The sequence below is a fragment of the Lepidochelys kempii genome, chromosome 10 (genome assembly GCF_965140285.1).
Source record: "Lepidochelys kempii isolate rLepKem1 chromosome 10, rLepKem1.hap1, whole genome shotgun sequence".
Taxonomy (NCBI): domain Eukaryota; kingdom Metazoa; phylum Chordata; order Testudines; family Cheloniidae; genus Lepidochelys; species Lepidochelys kempii.
Window position 1 is genome coordinate 76,744,715 of NC_136389.1, and position 18,995 is coordinate 76,763,709.

Here is an 18,995-nt window from a genome sequence, read left to right on the forward strand (position 1 = left end):
CTGCTAGATTAAAGAGCTGTCTACTCTCAGAAATCTCTTCTCCCATGTAGACTATGATAAAGCCAACTCTTAACCATTTCTGGAATAAATTAAATAGAATGAGCTTCTGTAGTCTTTCAGTGTAAGATACATTTTTCAAACCTTTTATCATTCTTGTAGATCTCTTCTTCTTAGCACATGGTCAAAGTGTTTTGGCAGAGCTGGTGACAGCAGTGGGCCTGAGGGTTTATCCCAATCTAAGATTAGAATTTGGCCGAACATCTGTAATTGGTTAATTTTTTCCTTGGTCTGCTTTCTCAATTTACTGACTCCATTCATTTCCTAAGCAGATTTTCTGAGATGGACTCTAAATTATAGGCTAGAGAGAATACAGCTTCATATAAAACCCGTTGAGACTTTTGTTTAAATGTCATCAAAAGCCGAATTTATTGCCATAAGTAGGGCCAAAATGAAGCATAAAACATTTAAAGATAAATTCTAGTAATGGAAAAGACATGCTATAGAGTTGAAAATAAACTTTAAATAAAGTTCTTTATATGGATTTCTCCAGTATTGGCCCTCTTTATTCTTGGAATAGCAGACTGCCTGAGTAGGCTGCAATATGACCGTGTATCTTATTCACAGTAGAGCCCTGCACAGGACTAGTATAGAGCCCTGCAGCGGGACTGGGATCCTGCAGGACCCGCTGCCATACTAGCAGGAGCGGGATTAAAAAATAGTCCCATGTAGGGCTCTAGTTAGCATCTGCTAAAACATTTTGAAGCAAATCTCCTTGACTAGCTCAGGCTTACTTGAAAGATCTTCTGTAAAGCAGTGGGGAAAGTATAGCCAATTTTCAGCCTGCACTGAAGACTCTGAAGTATGGGATTGTAAGCACTCCGGAGTTCCATTCTAGCATGGATCCAGTTGACTTTGGATGGCTGGGCACTAGGCCTAGTCTTCTCCGTATAGTTGTCTTGTGTACGCTGGTAGAAAAAACCTTCATTCCATTATTCTTTTCTAACATTACCCTAAAGAGATTTCCCTATGTAATATATTTCCCTAACTGCACATTACTATAAGGAAAACTATTGTTTTTGTATAATATAAAAAACACTGAAAATATTTTTAACTAATATAAATGACCTGAATTTAGAAAATACTTTTTAAAATGATTTTTTAAAAACTAAAATATCTTTATTCTGGAGCATTTTCATTTTCTCTTCCATAATAATTGCCTTAAGGTGAAAATAAGTTAATACAGTGCTGATCTGGTCCTTACAAGAGTATTTACATAAGAACATATCACATTTTTTAACATGTTAGGTAATTACATTTAATAATCATTGTTTCAGAGTAGCAGCCGTGTTAGTCTGTATCCGCAAAAAGACCAGGAGTACTTGTGGCACCTTAGAGACTAACAAATTTATTAGAGCATAAGCTTTCGTGGGCTACAGCCCACTTCATTGGATGCATAGAATGGAACATATAGCAAGAAGATAGATATATATACATACAGAGAAGGTGGAAGTTGTCATACACACTGTAAGAGGCTAATTAATTAAGATGCGTTATCAGCAGGAGAAAAAAACTTTTGTAGTGATAATCAAGATGGCCCATTTAGACAGTTGACAAGAAAGTGTGAGGATGCTTAACTTAGGGAAATAGATTCAATATGTCTTATGACGCAGCCACTCCCAGTCTCTGTTCAAACCCAAGTTAATGGTATCTAGTTTGCATATTAATTCAAGCTCAGCAGTTTCTCATTGGAGTCTGGTTTTGAAGCTTTTCTGTTGCAAAATTGCCACCCTTAAATCTTTTATTGAGTGACCAGAGAGGTTGAAGTGTTCTCCTACCGGTTTTGTAACACATCAATTCAGAAACCGAATCCTGTCACCATCTATGGTGAGTTTGCCAGCAAATTAAATAACAAATTACCCCAGGTTTTTTTTCCATTTTAGAACTACCTAGCCAAGTAACATAAATGTGTCTGTGTTTAAAAAAAAAAAAAAAATCCTTTCAGACTCAAATGTTTCATACGTGGTCTTAGTCCAATAGTGAATTTTTTGTACCTGAGCAAAATCTTAATTTTTTTTTTTTTAGTTACACCCTGTTCAAACCGTTTGTTGATCTGACACTTAAAATTTTTGAATTACAGTCTTAGCCCATAAAGGAAGACTTTTGAGGGAGACCATGGCTGATCTACACTGAAAGGATATATTGGCATAACTACATCAATAAGGAATTGAAGTAAACCTCACACCCCTGACAGATATAGGTGTGCTGATAAAAACCCCAATGTAGACGTAGTTATGTTGACAGAAGAGGGCTTCCATCGACATAGCTTTATTCAGGAAGGTGATGTTCCTGTACTGACAGAAAAATTCTTTCTGGTCAGCGTAGCCTGAGTCTTTTCTATGGGGCTATGCTTGTGTGGTCTTTATAGTGTAGACTTACATTGTGTCACAGGGTTGCAATATTGAGTATTTTATAGCTTCAGGCTTTATTAAAGTGCTGACCATGATTACTATGCATTACTTTATTAAACTGTCTCTTTATTAACTGGGACTGTCTGTACAAACTGATAACTTTTATATTACCTTTCACTGAAAGATTTCAACATTTTTTTATAAATATTAATCCTCTTTATACTTGTGAGGTTGCTTCCTGTTTTACTGAGGTGCAGAAAGGCTGTCATTTACTTAAGAGTCACATTGGAAATGCTTTGAGGAATTTGGTATAGAACTCAGAAGTCTTGGCTTCCCTTCCCCATGCTTGAGTAGTGGAAAACATTCACTACACAATTTTCTTTATTTTCTCTTAACTTTCTAAAACAAAAATGCACCTTATATTTTGCCTCTTCTACCTTTTTGCTTTAAGAATATTTAATATTTTGTAGTGTAGAAGTATACTTTAAACTGCAAAAGTAGTTCATTTTTGAGATTCTTAAAACACCTTTTTTTCAATAAGATCATTTCCACATAATAAGTGTTTTTATGAGCCCTGAGTTGTGCAAATCATCTGAAGTTGTCTTATTAGTTCTTTGTGTGTATTGTGGTAAATTATAGTAAACTGGGATATTGGAGTTGTAAGTTGACAAGTATAATCTGGACTCATGATGGTAAAGTACAAGTTCAGAGAAAACAGGAAGAAATACAAGGAAAACAAGGACAATAATTTTGAAATACGAATTTTGTTAAACTTATCTAATTTTGACCTCGGTCTTCACAGCATTGTTTAAATGGGCAGCAGTATGGACACCAATGTAATTTGATTTTACTGAATCATTAAAATCATCTTTCTAAATAGCACAGATTTCATTAGTTAGTTTTAGAGTGATACATTCCTCCAGCATTTAGAAAACAGTTGCAAATTCAGTAGTTTACGTGAATCACAGTTAGTGAGAACATGTGACTGATAGAGATTTTTTGCCTATGGCACACAATATTTTGAGACTGCTTAGCCACCAGTTGTGTTGGTCATCAGGTGAAGATATCAGTGTTTTTAGTGTACATTGTTTTAAAAATTGTTAAATTAAAACAAGAAAAGTACAAAGCTAGGAGACTCAGAATTAAGCTCAGTTTCACGTGAGATCATACTCAAAAGACTATTCTAATCTTAACTTTGCCTCATTAGAGTTGCAAACGTAGTATTCTCTAGTTGAAGCAGCAAATACTGCAGTTTTTCTTCTTTGCTTACACTGGCCATTTTACTTTATGGAATGCTTGATATTCGTGTCAGTGTGAGATTTCACTTCTGTTGCCTTTCTACAGAGGTGAGGTAGTAGTAGTTAGGATGTGGTTCTGTGATTTGTGGAAATGCAACCTTAACTTTGAAATTCCTGGGGTTTTAATGTTAATTTCATGTTTACTCTTTGAAATATAATGTACTCTCTGATTATTGATATGTGCAGTGGCGCTGGAAGATATTTATTAGTGGGGGTGATGAAAGTCAGCCACCTTACCCCTGTTTGCCCTCCCTGCCCCCAGAGCTGGGGCCGGGAGTAGGTTTCTGGAAGGGGGGAGACATGGAAAAGGGAAAGGTGGCCGAGGTTGGGGCTGGCTGCCGGGACCCTTGGGTGCAGGGCTAGCAGCCAGGACCCCGCATAAAATCTGGGGGTGCTGCACGCTGTGGATATGTGTCTGCTAACTTCAGTATTATTCCTTGGCCCAAATTTTTGTTCATGGCATGGGAGGCAGAGCTTTTCACAATACAGGAAAGTACCAAAGTGACTTTATGGTCTCAACTGTGATTTTAGTGAGTTGCCTTCAGCAGCAGTTCTTTGGAAGAAAATACTGTTTTCTTAAAGTGCGTGTAGAATATGTGACAGTGATGCAAATGTAAGATATTCCACAGTTTGATTATTTGAAATATAATTAATCCATAGCATACGGGGAGATTCTGTTTTATCCTCTTAACCAATGGGCCTAACATAGTCTTTGTGCCTCTTTGTGGTAATTTATAAATTGTCTTCCATTTTTTTTGGGCATTCAGTGATATTCTAACAAGGGAGACTTCATTGATGTCAAATAAATGACATCTCATGCTCTTGTGATATTCCCCCATCACATTTTAAACCTGTGTCAGCATGAGAATGTCATGGCTCTATACTCTGCACGGGGTGAATACATAGTGAAGTGCATACTGTGACTAGTCGCCTCTTTCTGTCGCTGCTTATTAACTGTGGGATGATTTGTGGCATGGTTGCACCATTTTCAACACGTGGCTAAAAGAATAGGATATTTGTGACAGTCATCTTAAAATATGTGTAGGGGTCAATTTCAAAAGGTATTTTGGATTGGAAAGTAGGAGAAGGTTACAAACCCAATACTGTGACTATTTTGACCCCTTTCTTTGTCATATGTATCAACTAATAGGTCTTCAGAATATGAGTTGTATCCAAGTTCAAGTTTTTTGTACTGAATTACACAAGCTGGGTATCGAAGAGACAAGGCGGGAGAGGTAATATCTTTTATTGGACTACTTTCTGCTGGTGAAAGACGCAGAGCTCTTCTTCAGATCTGTGTAGGTTGGAAGCTTGTCTCTATCACCAACAGAGGTTGGCCCAATAAAATATATTACCTCATCCATCTGGTTTCTCTGATACCTTGGGGCCAACATGGTTACAAAGACACTGCAAACAAGAAGTTACACTGTAGTACACAATAATACCCTGTAGTACACAATTAATATCGGAGAAGTTAAATCTGTTTTCCACTGCTCTTCTGATACTTTGTCTTATGTTATCCTGCAGTTCAGTTGATAATGGGAGGGTGGGGGGAGAAGTATCTTCAAAAGTTTACAGTATTAATGCATGGTTTTCCAAGACTTAGGTAATTGTCTATTTGTAATGGTTTGGTCCTTAAAAATAAATCATTTGTTCATGTGTGATAGTAAAATATTTAAATGTCTGACTTTGTTGCCCTTTCAGTTTGTGTGCATCCACTGCAAATCTTTCTAACCATGAGGATTTGTTGTTGGTAATTGGCTTGTTAGTAGATGTGTGAAAATTTGCAAGTTACTGTAGTGAACATAACCTTGAGATTTTTCTCACCTATTCATCAGCATCTCCATACTTGTGAAATAATCCTTTTGGGAAATTAAATTGTAGTGTTGGATGAAGATACCAAAAACATGATTTATTTTTATATGGCACTGAAAAGCATGATAGTGCTTCAAAGGCATACAATAGCTCCTGTCCCAAAGAAGTTACAATCTAAATAAAAACCAGTGGCCAGAAGGGTGCAATACATGGATTTTTATTTTCCCCTCTCATTCTTTCTTACATTCCTTTTTATTTTAGTCCTTAGCTATTTGTCTTTATTAGTTTAATATAAACCTTAGTCTTTCTATTTAAATTTTTATTTTTAAGCCTTTTTTATTTTGTTTTTTTATTCCTTCATTTTATCTTTTTAATTTTTTTCTTTAGGCATCCTCATCCTTGTAGTATCGGAGTATTTTTAATCCGTTGCTCCAATTCTTACCTAATTGTTTTAATCTTTCCATATATTTTTTAGCATATTGTGGCAAAATGACGTCTGCAGTAGAGTACCTATTCTTAATCCTTCCCTAGCTGACCACTTTACTAGCAAGTTTGATAAGATTTGTTGCCTGTGTATTTTGATTCTATAAATTATATTAGTTGTGGCTCAACTATAAGCTCTTTGAGGCGTAGGGCCTGTGTTTATGTGTGTTGAGGAGCTCTAAACAACAGTGTTGCAAGAGACATGATTTTAATTTTGAAATAAATTGCAGCTAAAAAAGTAACCTTAATTTTTGTTTCCAACAGTCAGAGCTTGAATAATGATGGAAAATTTATTTTTCAGATTGACTGCTTGTTCAGAAGGTGAAATAACACCAAACAACCTTAAGCAAGTCACCTTGCTTATATAAATTTTATAAAGAGCTTAATTTAAAGGGTTGTCACATATCTATGGCCAAATATTTGAAAAAGTTTTACCTTTTTAAAAAAAAAAGGTTAAATTTCTCAAAACCCAAGATGATGATTCTTAGAAGTGAATTTTTTGGGTGCCCCAGTTTTTGACTGCTCAACTGTAGACACCTTGGAAAAGACTGATTTTTTTCAGAGAGTGTTGAGCACCCTATGAAAATTTTTAAAGATGTCCAAGTGGAGGACCCAAAATCACTGATCACTTTTGACTCTTGGCCATAGGTTCTGTGAAACAGCTCAAATGCTTCATTTATAGTCATCCCTTGATCTTGCTTGGTAAGACAGTAATAGACAGGATGTCTGATTAGAGAGAGATGAATTGGTTCATCTTTACAAGATTTACTTTGAACGTGCAAACACGATCTTTGATGTGAAATTATCTGTAACTTTGAAAATATTGAAGGCACCAAATTATTTCAATATTTCTTTTTATTTTAGGATTTTGTAACAAGAAGCAGCAACCTTTTCATCGAGTGGAAGACGAAACAGTGGAAAAGAACTCTGTACCATGTGTTAGTATATTGAAGAGTGAGAATTCTTGGATTAGTGTGTTTTTGGATTGTAAAAAGGGAAAGGAAAGGAGAGAGTGAAAATGGGGAGGAAGAAAATACAAATCACAAGAATAATGGACGAACGGAACAGACAGGTGAGAAACGAAGCTTCCACATGAACAAGTTCATGCTTAATTCTTTTTAAAATGGGAGTGGAAAAGTTGTACATTGGTTTTCACCTGAGTAACATAAGTTTTTTCTGGACTCTGGGCTTTGTCTTTCTGTGTCTGTGGATAGCACATTGAAGGCCATTACCAGAATACAGATTATTATTAATGTTTGAATTTAAATAATTGCAATATTTATTTGGCAAGAAATAGTTGTCAATTTGTTTTACAATTGCTGTATAACTAATAGCCCTGCTAAAATGGTATACTGGGACTTGCATGCTGATTGACTGGTTTGAAGATGTTTGGAAAAATCTGTTTTTCTTTATCCTACTGCGATTTGGTTGAAAGAACAACCCTTGTAGTTAATTATCTTGTACCTGCCATTGTTTGTGTCTCCTTACCACACTAATTCAGAAAGGATGTGTTGAAACTATTTGCTGCTGCCTGTAGGTGAAACAAATGTATTCAATCATAAACTATGATTTTAGATATTGTGCTGATCCCTGCGTACATGCATTTGATTGCAAGTTGTGCCTCTGAAATAAACAACTCCACGGGATAATTTCCTCAAAAATTGAAGGGTGAAAAAGCCATGACTACAAATAAAAGTATGTTGAACTGTGTGTGCTTTGCTTCTGAGAATGGTATAATGAAAGTAGATTAGTTACTTCTGTTCACACTTTTCTATAATAAAAGAACATGGAAGCATTCAATGAAATTTGAAAAGGTGACAAATAGAAGACTGATAAAAGGAAATTCTTTTTCCACGCACAGTTAGCTTGTGGAATTCATTGCCATGACATGTCACTGAGGGAAAAGTAGGATTGAAAAGGGGATTAGACATTTGTATGAATAACAGGAATATCCAGAAGTATCATAGTTATATGCCTGCAGGATTTCTGGCACCTCTTTTCATGCATATGCTACTAGCTACTGTAGGTAAAAGAATACCATGTTAGATGGATCACTGGTCCGAATCAGTATGGTAGGCTTCTAGGTAGGCGGTAGGTTCTGAACCTGGGGAAGAGTGAGTAGGCCTTTCAGGCAACCCTTGCAGCTTGCCTGCATGGGAAACTTATACTGACATAACGTAAATTGTGAATTTTAATTTACCTGCTGTAGTTTTACAGGTATAACTCCCATATGGACATTCTTAGTCTGGTATGAAAGGGACTTTTTCCGGTTAATTTTGTCACTTTCTGGAGGTGCTTTAAGCTAAACTGAAAAAGCCACATTTATTTTTGAATAAGATTGTCCACACAGAGTGTTTATACCAATATAACTGTAATGACTTAACTATAATGGAACAAAAATTCTTACGTAGGTGAGCCCTAAGGTGAGATCGAGTTTCAACTCTAGTCTCCTCCTCACCGTGTTGCTACCCTAGATATCCTCAAGAAATCACACAGTTTCATAAATCAGCCTAACACTACACTATAAAACTGAAGCTGAAAATTCTTGTTCAAGCTATGATTGGTACAACTTGTTACATAGTGTGTTCCAGTTAAACACTTCAGTTCAGGTTGTGTCTTTTGTGGTATTTTCCCCAACCCAGTTGGGGTCCTGTGAAAGGGTTAGGTGTTAAATGAGGAGAACGCACACATTCATATTCACAGTTGCACTAGAGTTTTTTTTAACTATTCTGATTTTTAGGGGTTCATCTAGGATTCTTGTAAACTTTTTTGGATAGCCCTAGACATAAACATTACAAATCAATTACACTGACCATAAATAGCAAGGATGGTACCATCTGAATGTGAACAAAAGCCAAAGGTTGTGTTTGATTAGCTGCAGTCACACAACTGTTATATGTTTAGATGTAGATAAATCACTTAAGTACACATATTAAAGTACACTAATAACTTCTGGCTGTTCATTTTGATTTTGTTCATCTTGTTTGAAATCCTGGAGGAGTTCTCAGTTAACTTACATCTCAGTTCTTGCTATCAAATTTATGCCAACCAACCTTGCTTCTTGTATAACCATGAATAAGCCATACTCTCAATCCTAATACTTTTCTGGGTTCTTTACCTCAAAGGCAATGCAATCTAAGATTTATTGTTACATGGGAGACTGGTTGGCTCCTGCCTTCTTGTATTGCTTGTGTTCCAAACATTAGCCACTTGTATGTTTGCCTTTGTTGATGCTAAATATAGATGGTTAAGCTCTGACTCTGGGATTAATTCCCTAGCTGATCTGTTGGCTTGGCTCTCCAATTGGGTCTAATGCTGTTTGTACTAGTGATTGGGAAGATGTATTAGGCTTTGGTGCAAGGCTGGACTCTGACTTGATTTCTCCTCGTTCCACAGAAAATCAAACCTCCATGCTAAAGTAACTCTTGTAGTCAGGCAACGCAGTTCACCTACATCATCTTCCATCTCATACCAGTGTGCCATATGAAGCGTAGAATATATGATATATATTAATTTGGTTTCTGAATAAGCCATTTCTTTGACCTAAATAAAGAAGGAATCTAGGTCTCATTTTACTGTAACCTGAGAGCGTAATGCAGTAGTTAACTGTCATGTTTGTGTTTTTTCTCTATCATAACTAGCTAGCAAACCATTCATGAACATGCATATTAAATCCTGATGTGGCTGTTCAATGCATTTTCATTTAGAAACATTGAGTAGAGCATAGTAGTGCTTTACTTACATGACCTGATTTTATAAATTCACAGGGGAGAAAATCCTTTGTCTCTTCAAAAGTGTTTCCTTTTATATAGGATTATAACTGAGCTCAAAACAGAATATACCGAACTAACTATTACTCAGGGGGATTATAATTAACATGAGATGCTCATTGTAGTAATTAAGAACACTTATCTGCTTACATGAGCTATAGGGCATTTATATTCATTAAGCTGAAGAGAATAAAGTGCAGTAAATTAGATGTCAAACTGACCATTACTTTTGTTATCAAACCTCTTCACTAATCAATACCGGAATCACTTTGAAGAACCTGTTAACCTTCCTGTGTTAAGAAAGTATGAACATGTTTTGTGGAATATTTATGATTTGTAAACATCAGAAAAACAGATCACTTTTTTTTTAAAAGGACACTTAAAAGTAAGGAATTAGTATTCTGCCATTTCAGATTTGTTATTACAAGTTGAATCTTTACCTATTATTTATTATTTGCATGACAGTAGTGCCTAGAGTGCTAGGCATTGTACCAACACATAGTAAGAGATGGTCTTTACCTTGAAGAGTTGGTAATTTAAGTTGCAAAGGTAGTGGGTGAGACGGTAAAAAAAGGTGAAGTGACTTGCCCAAGGCCATATGTGGGAATTTATCTACTGAGCCACATAGCCTCTCAAGGCAATGCAAATATTCCCAAACGCTGGTGAGCTTGCCTTCTGTCTGACAAAGAGTAACAGCAGAAAGATACAGACCTGCTGTTTTTCTGGTAATCTTCTTTGCAGTGTCAGAAGAAGAGGTACTGGAACAAATTACATTTTAAAAAAAGTAGTGTCACTGGGCCAGGAACTGTAAATTCCATAGTTCTGAAAGAGCTGAATTATGAAGTAGTTGAACTCCTAGAAAAAGTACACAATATCTTATTAAAAACAGCTATTGTATTGGAGAACTGGAAGGTAGCAAAAGTTATGCCTATATTAAAAAAGGCTATAGGGTAATCTGAAGAATTACAGACCAGTAAGTCTTACATCTGTATGTGGTACATGGGTTGAAATGATCATTGAAAAATACAATAATAAAACAGTTGGAAAATCATGATGTGCTAAGAGTCCATCCAGCATGGTTTTTGTAAGGAAACATCCTGTCTCACCTACTAGAAATTTTTGAACATGTCAATAATTTACTGGATAAAGGAGAACCATCTGACATAATTTAATTAGACTTTAGAACCGGGGGGAGCCTCTACTACAACACAGCCAGCTAAAACAGCTTCCAGTGTATTATGCTGTATTTTAACAAGGCTTTTCATCAGTTGAGTTAAGGTACAGGCAGTCCTCGACTTTACTACGTTTGAGTTATGACGAATGGCACTTACAACGCTTCCACAATGACACCCTGATTCGACTTATGACTGTAGGTTTCGAGGTTATGATGCCTGGTCCCACAGTGGAGTAGATTGCAGTTTGGAGTTCTGACGTTCCGAGTTACGATGCAATTGTAAGGAACCAATTGTATTACAAGTCCAAGGACTGCCTATAACTCAATTGAGTAAACGCAATCAAAAAGCTCACCCTTTTTGCCTGTCAAGAGAAGGCTTATGTGCATGGAAGAATCCCTGCCTCCTTCCCTTCTAGACTCTTCTATACCTCTTTTGGGAAGTTTAATGTGGCATTCTCTACTTCCTCTCCTCTTCCTCCCCTATTCCAAGAACAGCTTTGTTCTGGCTGGAAGTGGAGGTGCTGGAATACCAGAAGGCTGTTCTTGCAGTATTTTTGCCCTGATCTAGAAGCAGGATGCATCCGATGAAGTGAGCTGTAGCTCACGAAAGCTTATGCTCAAATAAATTTGTTAGTCTCTAAGGTGCCACAAGTACTCCTTTTCTTTCTACAGTACTGAGTAACTTTTCAAATGCATAATGCTGTATTCTTTAAACACAAACACAGATACAAGCACATAGGCATAGACATTAGTGAACTAAACATTTCTCCAATGTAACCTTTCCATGGTGAGGCTGAATCTGATTGATTAGAAAATACTTCTGGCTTCCTGGGCCTTTAAAATCCATAGAAATTACCCCAAATATGTTAGGAACATTAAAGTGTTTTATACAGAAACAAATGTGTATATCAATATCTGGATACTAGGCAACTTTGCAGTGCAAAAATTGGCTGATTGTGTGTCTAACTGGCCATTTGCAAGTCCTTGTTGAATGTAGGATTTGCCTATGAACAAGGATATATTTCTAGAGCCCTACTAAAAATTTGAACCTGTAATAATATTTAAATTTGAATGGACTAATTTTATTCTGATATTTTATCTTTATTTTCATACATGTAAATGGAATGTGTTTTTTCCATTTTGTTGATATTGTTTTAAATGTGGTCTCTATGTTCATGTTAATATTGTAAGTCACTTTAATACATTCTGTATTAAAAATAACTCTTAGTATCATCTTGAAATAGTGAAAATATAGATCAAGGTTACTCACGATTGTGTTAAAGTAGTAATATTTTCATGAGCTCATTGGTTGTCATCTGTGTCCTATTGGGGAACAATTGCCATCATTATGATGATTAGAAAACGTACAGTACACACAGCATTTAAAACCAAATAAAATTTGTAATAGGTTAAAAAAACCTATTATGACAGCCTTAATTTTTAATCTTACTGTCTACAAAATGGAGCTGCACCACCCATAAAACTGCTTGGTTTTTATGCTATATCACTCCATTAATATTTAATTACTATTGTATGACACACATATTTGAAGAACTTGAACCAGTTTTCAGTTTTAAAAATATGATTTATCTAATAGTTTGTGAAATTTCATCCTGATGCAATTTGAAACTAAGATGAGCCTGGAAAAATCAGGGGTTCTAATGGGAAAAACAATTCAGTCTAAACTTACAGCAGTCCTGCTTGGTGCCATTATAATTATTCTCCTAATTGTAAATTGTGCTATGTGGATCATATGAAATTTGGTGATCTAATTGATGCTTATCTAATTTGCAGGCTATTACTGTTTTGCAAGGTGTATCTTTCATGACTTTAAAAAAAATTCAAATGCATCGAAAACTTCATTTTGTATAGAGGGGAATGATGACATGATATTATCTGGTACAATATATTTGAGTGTTAAAATTGTTCTCTATTTAAAATAGTGAAAACTGTGTACTAACGTAAGTAGTTTCCAATAATTTTATTGTTCTAAAGCTTTCCAAAAGTAGTTCTTTTATGAAATCATTCAGAAACATGTGTTTAGTCACTACCCTTTCCTTCCTTTCATTTTGTTTCACTTTCTGTTGTGTATCTTTTTCTTTCCACCTCCCTTGTTCATTTACTTCTATTGCTTCATTTTTAAGAATAATTAAGCAGCTGTTTTGAGGTTCCAAATCAGGTTTAGTGCATTATTATATCTATACAAGAAGGTGCAATTATATATAATATAAAAGAGTGGAATACTAATTTTGTATATATTCCCTTAATCTAATGATAGCCAAACATTTTCAAACATTTAAACTTCAATGTTACCCTTGTCTGCTGGGGCTGAGAGTCGTACCCATCTTTCAGATGAGGAAAACTGGAGAATGAGCTCAATTCACTGGAAAAGCAAAAACTGGGTTCCATGGAAGTCTGACCCAACGGCTTGTGTTCTAATCACTAGACACACTGCAATAAAATGGTGAAATGGAAGGAAGAGTCTAGTTGGTTAGAACTCTTACCTCACAGACAGTATGTTAGTAGTCTTAACAAATGGCAGGCTGCTACATCTTTCATCTAGAAAAAGCGTGCAGGTACAATGAGTAATAATTCCAACTTTTATCATGGTCTGTTTGAATATATAAGTAAGCCCCAGTATGTCCAATGACTTGCATATTCCATTTCTTGTAGCTTGCTAACATCTGCAACTACAATATGAATAGCTTTCCAAAATTCATAAGCCCTGTGCAGAGACTTTATTTGACAAATGTTGCAATGGATTTTCAGATGGACACAAACGCTTTATTTTATAGCTTTTTAGGAAACTGCAGACACTGGTCAACAGCCATTTTAATGAAGTATATATATTGTTTTAATAAAATGGCTATTGGCAGTGTGCTGTGTAGCTCTGATGTCTGTCTGTTTCCTTTAATGATACCTCCCACCAGGAGATATCGATAGTACGGAATGTATTTTACAGTGTAGTTGGCAGCAGAGAGGCAGCACTAACAGAGCTTTACTTATGGAAAAATGTCTTGATGTAGAGGGTGTGTTGATATAATTTCCTCACTCAGCTTCCACAGAAAACTCAAATTTGTCCCTCCAAACAATTTGTTTTACACAGGCTTGCTCAATATGAAATGTAGATACCAATAATTTAAAAACAAACCAACCCTAGGAGCCAAGGAAAACATGTTTTAGCATTGGCTCATAAAAATATTGTTGTTCTGATAGCTGTTAAACATAAGGTGTAGTGGTTTATGAATTTGTAAAATGGCAACGCCAGTGCAACTCCATAATTAAAGTTGAGCTGAGTTGTGTACTTAAAGCAAGGGTTGAAACTGTTGCTATGTATGAAATGTACAGCACACTGTCCTCCTCAAAATATTTACTCGAAGTGTAGAATGAATTTCTTGAGGATTTAAAAGTAAATCTGTTAGTTTGTTAAAATTAACTAAAAAAGGGTCCTTTAAGACAATGGTCTCCAAAGTGGGGTGCGCAAGACCATCCATGGGGGTGCGCTGCAGGACCTTTGATTCTTCGGCGGCACCTCTTCTTCTTCTTCTTCTTCTTTTTTTTTTTTTGCTTCCCCAGAGCTGGCCCCGTGGGTGCACGATTCAGAAAGTTTGCAGACCCCTGCTTTAAGATATGTAGTACTTGGTGTCACACTTCTTTTTATCCCCAGTGATTGTAAAATAGACTCTTCAAATTTCCCTTTTATAGTTAACTCTCTGAAGTCTTGTGCCTAGAATACATTTTTAAAATGTTTAGTTAGAATTAATGGTAATTTTTCCCAATTATTCATAACTGAAAGTTTCTCCTTCAGCAAATGCTGAAGAATAGTATTCTACCTCAGAGAATTCCATGGACTCTTTCAAAATGCTGCCATCTCCTATTGTTCACAGTGCGACTGAGACTACAGATTCCCCTTGGTTAAAATGACTGGTGTCATTCACCTCTTCCTAGTGTTCCTCTCTGTCTCCAGACAGCATATGGAATCACAATTTTCCTTTGAAGAAAGGTTAACTTCACTTTCATTCAGAAATATGGGAGATGGTGGCTATTTTGAAAGTGGCTTTTGTTTTAATTTTCTCTGAAGGAGAGGAGATGGTTTTATTATTTAATTATATTAGTACCTGGGGAGATAAGCTGAGATTGGGGCTCCGTTTGTGACCTGTATGGAATGAGAAACTGTTCCTCCCCTGAAGAACTTGCAGTCTACGTATTCAAGACAGACAAGGGGCAATTGGAAAGGACATAACATACAAATACAAAAGAACAGTGGTGTTGGTTTGCAAACATCATGTTCTATGTGGTGTTCTTTTTTGTGGGGGGGGGAGGTTGTTAGGGTTTGTTTTCTTTTTGTAGAGGGAGGGGACTTTTAGTTTTACTTTTTTTGCGTGGAGAGGTTTGCTAAATGGGGAAGTAAGTAAATGGAAAGGCAGGAAGGGGAGACAGTGAGGATGATGAGGGAGGTAAAGCAGGCATATAGAGCAAGTGGTGTGAGGCTGATATGAAATGACTGTAGGAGTAAACAGTGTTGCCTAATGGATAGAGCACCAGTCTGGAACTTAGGAGACCTCTGCTCTGTTCCCAGCTTTGGGCAAGTCCCTTTACCTCCCTGTGCTACAATGTTAAATGATGCTTACCTCCCTTGTAAATTGCTCAAAGCGGTATGGATGAAAAGATCTATAAAAGAACTTGATGGCATTAATAAACAATAACAGTTGCCAATCAACCTATGGAAGAGACTGTCCAAAGAAAAAACTGGGAAAAGATGCTGATGACATCTTTGGTGTTGAAGGACCCTGCTGCAGTTGCTTCTGTGTTTGATGCCAGCTGAGTTAATGGCTTCCTCCTTTCAGGAGTTTCTTTCCCAAACTCCCATGACTGTGGGGGAAGGTTCAAATTATGTGGATTTGATACAGCCTCTGCCATGCCCTTGGGGTGTAGCCCCCACTTGCTCTCATTTTTCCCCCTCCTGCCATCATGTGGCATGTACCTGCTGATTAACTTTCTATTATGAAAACTAATGGCATAATTTAGCATTCATCCTAAATATTTCTTGTCATAAACTGCCTGTTATACCACAGCTTCCCAACAGAGACTGGGCAAGGAGGGGGGAATGCCGGGGAATGTATGGGTTATAGGATGGAGAAGTGTGGAGTGTAGAAGGGAGATGGATTCTGGGATGTGTTCAGAGGAAAGCAGGAAGATACAAGAGGGAATGAGAATTGGGAGGACATGAGTGTGGGGGAAATTGTTCCAGACAGTCTGACAGCTTTAAAGAAGCAAAGTCGCTATGAAAGTAGCTTAACTGGACAGTACTCTCTGGCTGTGTTGGGCTGCTGCAGAGTGGCATAAAGCAGCCAGAGCATACAAATGAATTTGGCTATAAAAATTTAAGTAAAAATGATTTAAAGTTCATACTTCATAACTTCGTATAATTGGAAACATCATATGATGATATCCTCGTGGTTTTTTTAGTGTTCACTTATGAAATGTTATCTTAGAGAAAAACTGACAGGCACACCATATTTTGATGCAGTTAAATTGAAAGTATATAATGGTAATTTGGGGGTAAAATACTAAGGGGAAGTTGTAGTTATTCTGAAACCAAACATTATAAACCAGGGATTGGCAACTTTTGGCACATGGCCCGCGAGGGGAAGCCCTCTGGCAGGCCAGGCTGGTTGGTTTACCTGCTGCGTTCACAGGTTCAGCTAATCGCGGCTTCCACTGGCCACGGTTTGCCGCTCCAGACCAATGGGGGCTGTGGGAAGGAGCGGCCAGCATATATCCCTCGGCCCACGCCACTTCCCGCAGCCTCCATTGGCCTGGAGCGGTGAACCGTGGCTAGTGGGAGCTCCGATCAGCTGAACCTGCAGACGCGGCAGGTAAACAAACTGGCCTGGCCTGCCAGGGGGGTTTACCCTGGTGGGCTGTGTGCCAAAGGTTGCCAATCCCTATTATAAACCCAGGAAATTTGGTGGTATGGACAAACTTCAAAAAGAAAGCCAAACATATTAAAATTTGGGAATGCATAGTTAAATACCATGACAACATTAATTTTTCCTGGAAGTGACACCATTGGGTGGTGAATAAGGGGGAAAAAAATCAAATGTTTGTTTTAAAAAGAATTTAATTTAATAACCACAAATGCTAAACTGCATTAATCATACTCCTGGTTATTGCATGGTGTCACATGGTTATCATAGCTTTTTGTCTGGCAATGTGTATGTATGTATCAAGATTTAATGTTTTTCTAAAAGGTCTGCTCTACTTCAAACAGGAATTAATTCAGAGAAGTCCTCTGGTCTGTGTTCCACAAAACAGACTAGGTGAGCGCAGTGGTCCTTTCTGGCCTTAAAATCTATGAATCACAACGCTTGTGTAAGGTAATCAGTTATCTCTATATTACAGGTTTCAGAGTAGCAGCCGTGTTGGTCTGTATCCGCAAAAAGAAAAGGAGGACTTGTGGCACCTTAGAGACTAACAAATTTATTTGAGCATAAGCTTTCGTGAGCTACAGCTCACTTCATCGGATGCATTCAGTGGAAAATACAGTGGGGAGATTTATAGACACAGAGAACATGAAACAATGGGTGTTACCATACACACTGTAACGAGAGTGATCAGGTAAGGTGAGCTATTACCAGCAGGGGAGCAGGGGGGAAAAAACCTTTTGTAGTGATAATCAGGGTGTTGATTTCAGACCTAAAAGTGGCAATTCTTCAACAAAAAAACTTCAAAAACAGACTCCAACGAGAGACTGCTGAATTGGAATTAATTTGCAAACTGGATACAATTAACTTAGGCTTGAATAAAGATTGGGAGTGGATGGGTCTTTACACAAAGTAAAACTATTTCACCATATTTATTATTTATATTTATATAAATAATTTATTTATTTAAAAATAATTTATTTTTATTTATATTTCCAGCACAAATCCAGGTTTTGTGAATTTGTGTGGTGGGGTGGAGGGTGAGAAAACCTGGATTTGTGCTGGAAGTGGCCCACCTGATGATCACTTTAGATAAGCTATTACCAGCAGGACAGTGGGGTGGGAGTAGGTATTGTTTCATATTCTCTGTGTATATATAAAGCCTGCTGCAGTTTCCACGATATGCATCTGAGGAAGTGAGCTGTAGCTCACGAAAGCTTATGCTCTAATAAATTGGTTAGTCTCTAAGGTGCCACAAGTACTCCTTTTCTTTTTGCGAATACAGACTAACACGGCTGTTACTCTGAAACCTGTCATCCGATGAAGTGAGCTGTAGCTCACGAAAGCTTATGCTCAAATAAATGTTAGTCTCTAAGGTGCCACAAGTCCTCCTTTTCTTTTTGCGGACACAGACTAACACGGCTGCTACTCTGAAACCTGTTTGTGTTGAGTGCTTGATCATGGCATCATATGGAAGCCCAGAAATTCATAGAATATCAGGGTTGGAAGGGACCACAGTCCAACCCCCTGCTCAAAGCAGGACCAACCCCCAATTTTTGCCCCAGACCCCTAAATGGCCCCCTCAAGGATTGAACTCACTGCCCTGGGTTTAGCAGGCCAATGCTCAAACCACTGAGCTATCCCTCCACCCAAAAAAGTTCTGTTTGTTGTCTCTGAGTTTTAGCTAAAATTTCAGGTGCCTGAATAATAAATGGCACATGATAGCATTTCATTTGGTAAAATACTCTACAATGAGTTAAATTACTTTTGGCAGATCTGTCCACTAGGTTAAAAAAAAAAATCTACCTTAGTGTAACTGCTTCATCTTCAAGTGGTGGTCTGAGGGCGAGTCCATTACAATGTTCACAATGTGGGAGAATGATCATAGGTTGGCGAGCTGAATTTGTATTAATCTAGGATTGAGGCTTCAATTAATATTGGCAAACCAAAAGTATTGGATAGTGTTTCATGTTTTTGCCCTTCCAGCCACAGCTGGACAGTCAGTGACAGTCAGCTAAGTGAAACATAGCAATTTATAGGTCCAAAGTGGAGTCTGTAAACTCTTAAGATGGCAGAACTATATGATGATTGATGGCCATCAACTAGTGCAGGGTATAGCT

General features: G+C 37.2%; 1 protein-coding gene across 7 annotated transcripts in view; it reads left to right on the forward strand.

Annotated features, from left to right (window-relative positions):
- Window positions 1-18,995, forward strand: part of MEF2A (myocyte enhancer factor 2A) — a 158,616-nt gene that overhangs the window by 51,403 nt on the left and 88,218 nt on the right. For all 7 annotated transcript variants that reach the window (XM_073304262.2, XM_073304267.2, XM_073304269.2 and 4 more), the window contains exon 2: window positions 6,869-7,076. In XM_073304262.2, the coding sequence (XP_073160363.1) occupies window positions 7,023-7,076 (54 nt within the window). In that variant the 5' untranslated portion in view covers window positions 6,869-7,022. The remainder of the gene's footprint in view (window positions 1-6,868; window positions 7,077-18,995) is intronic.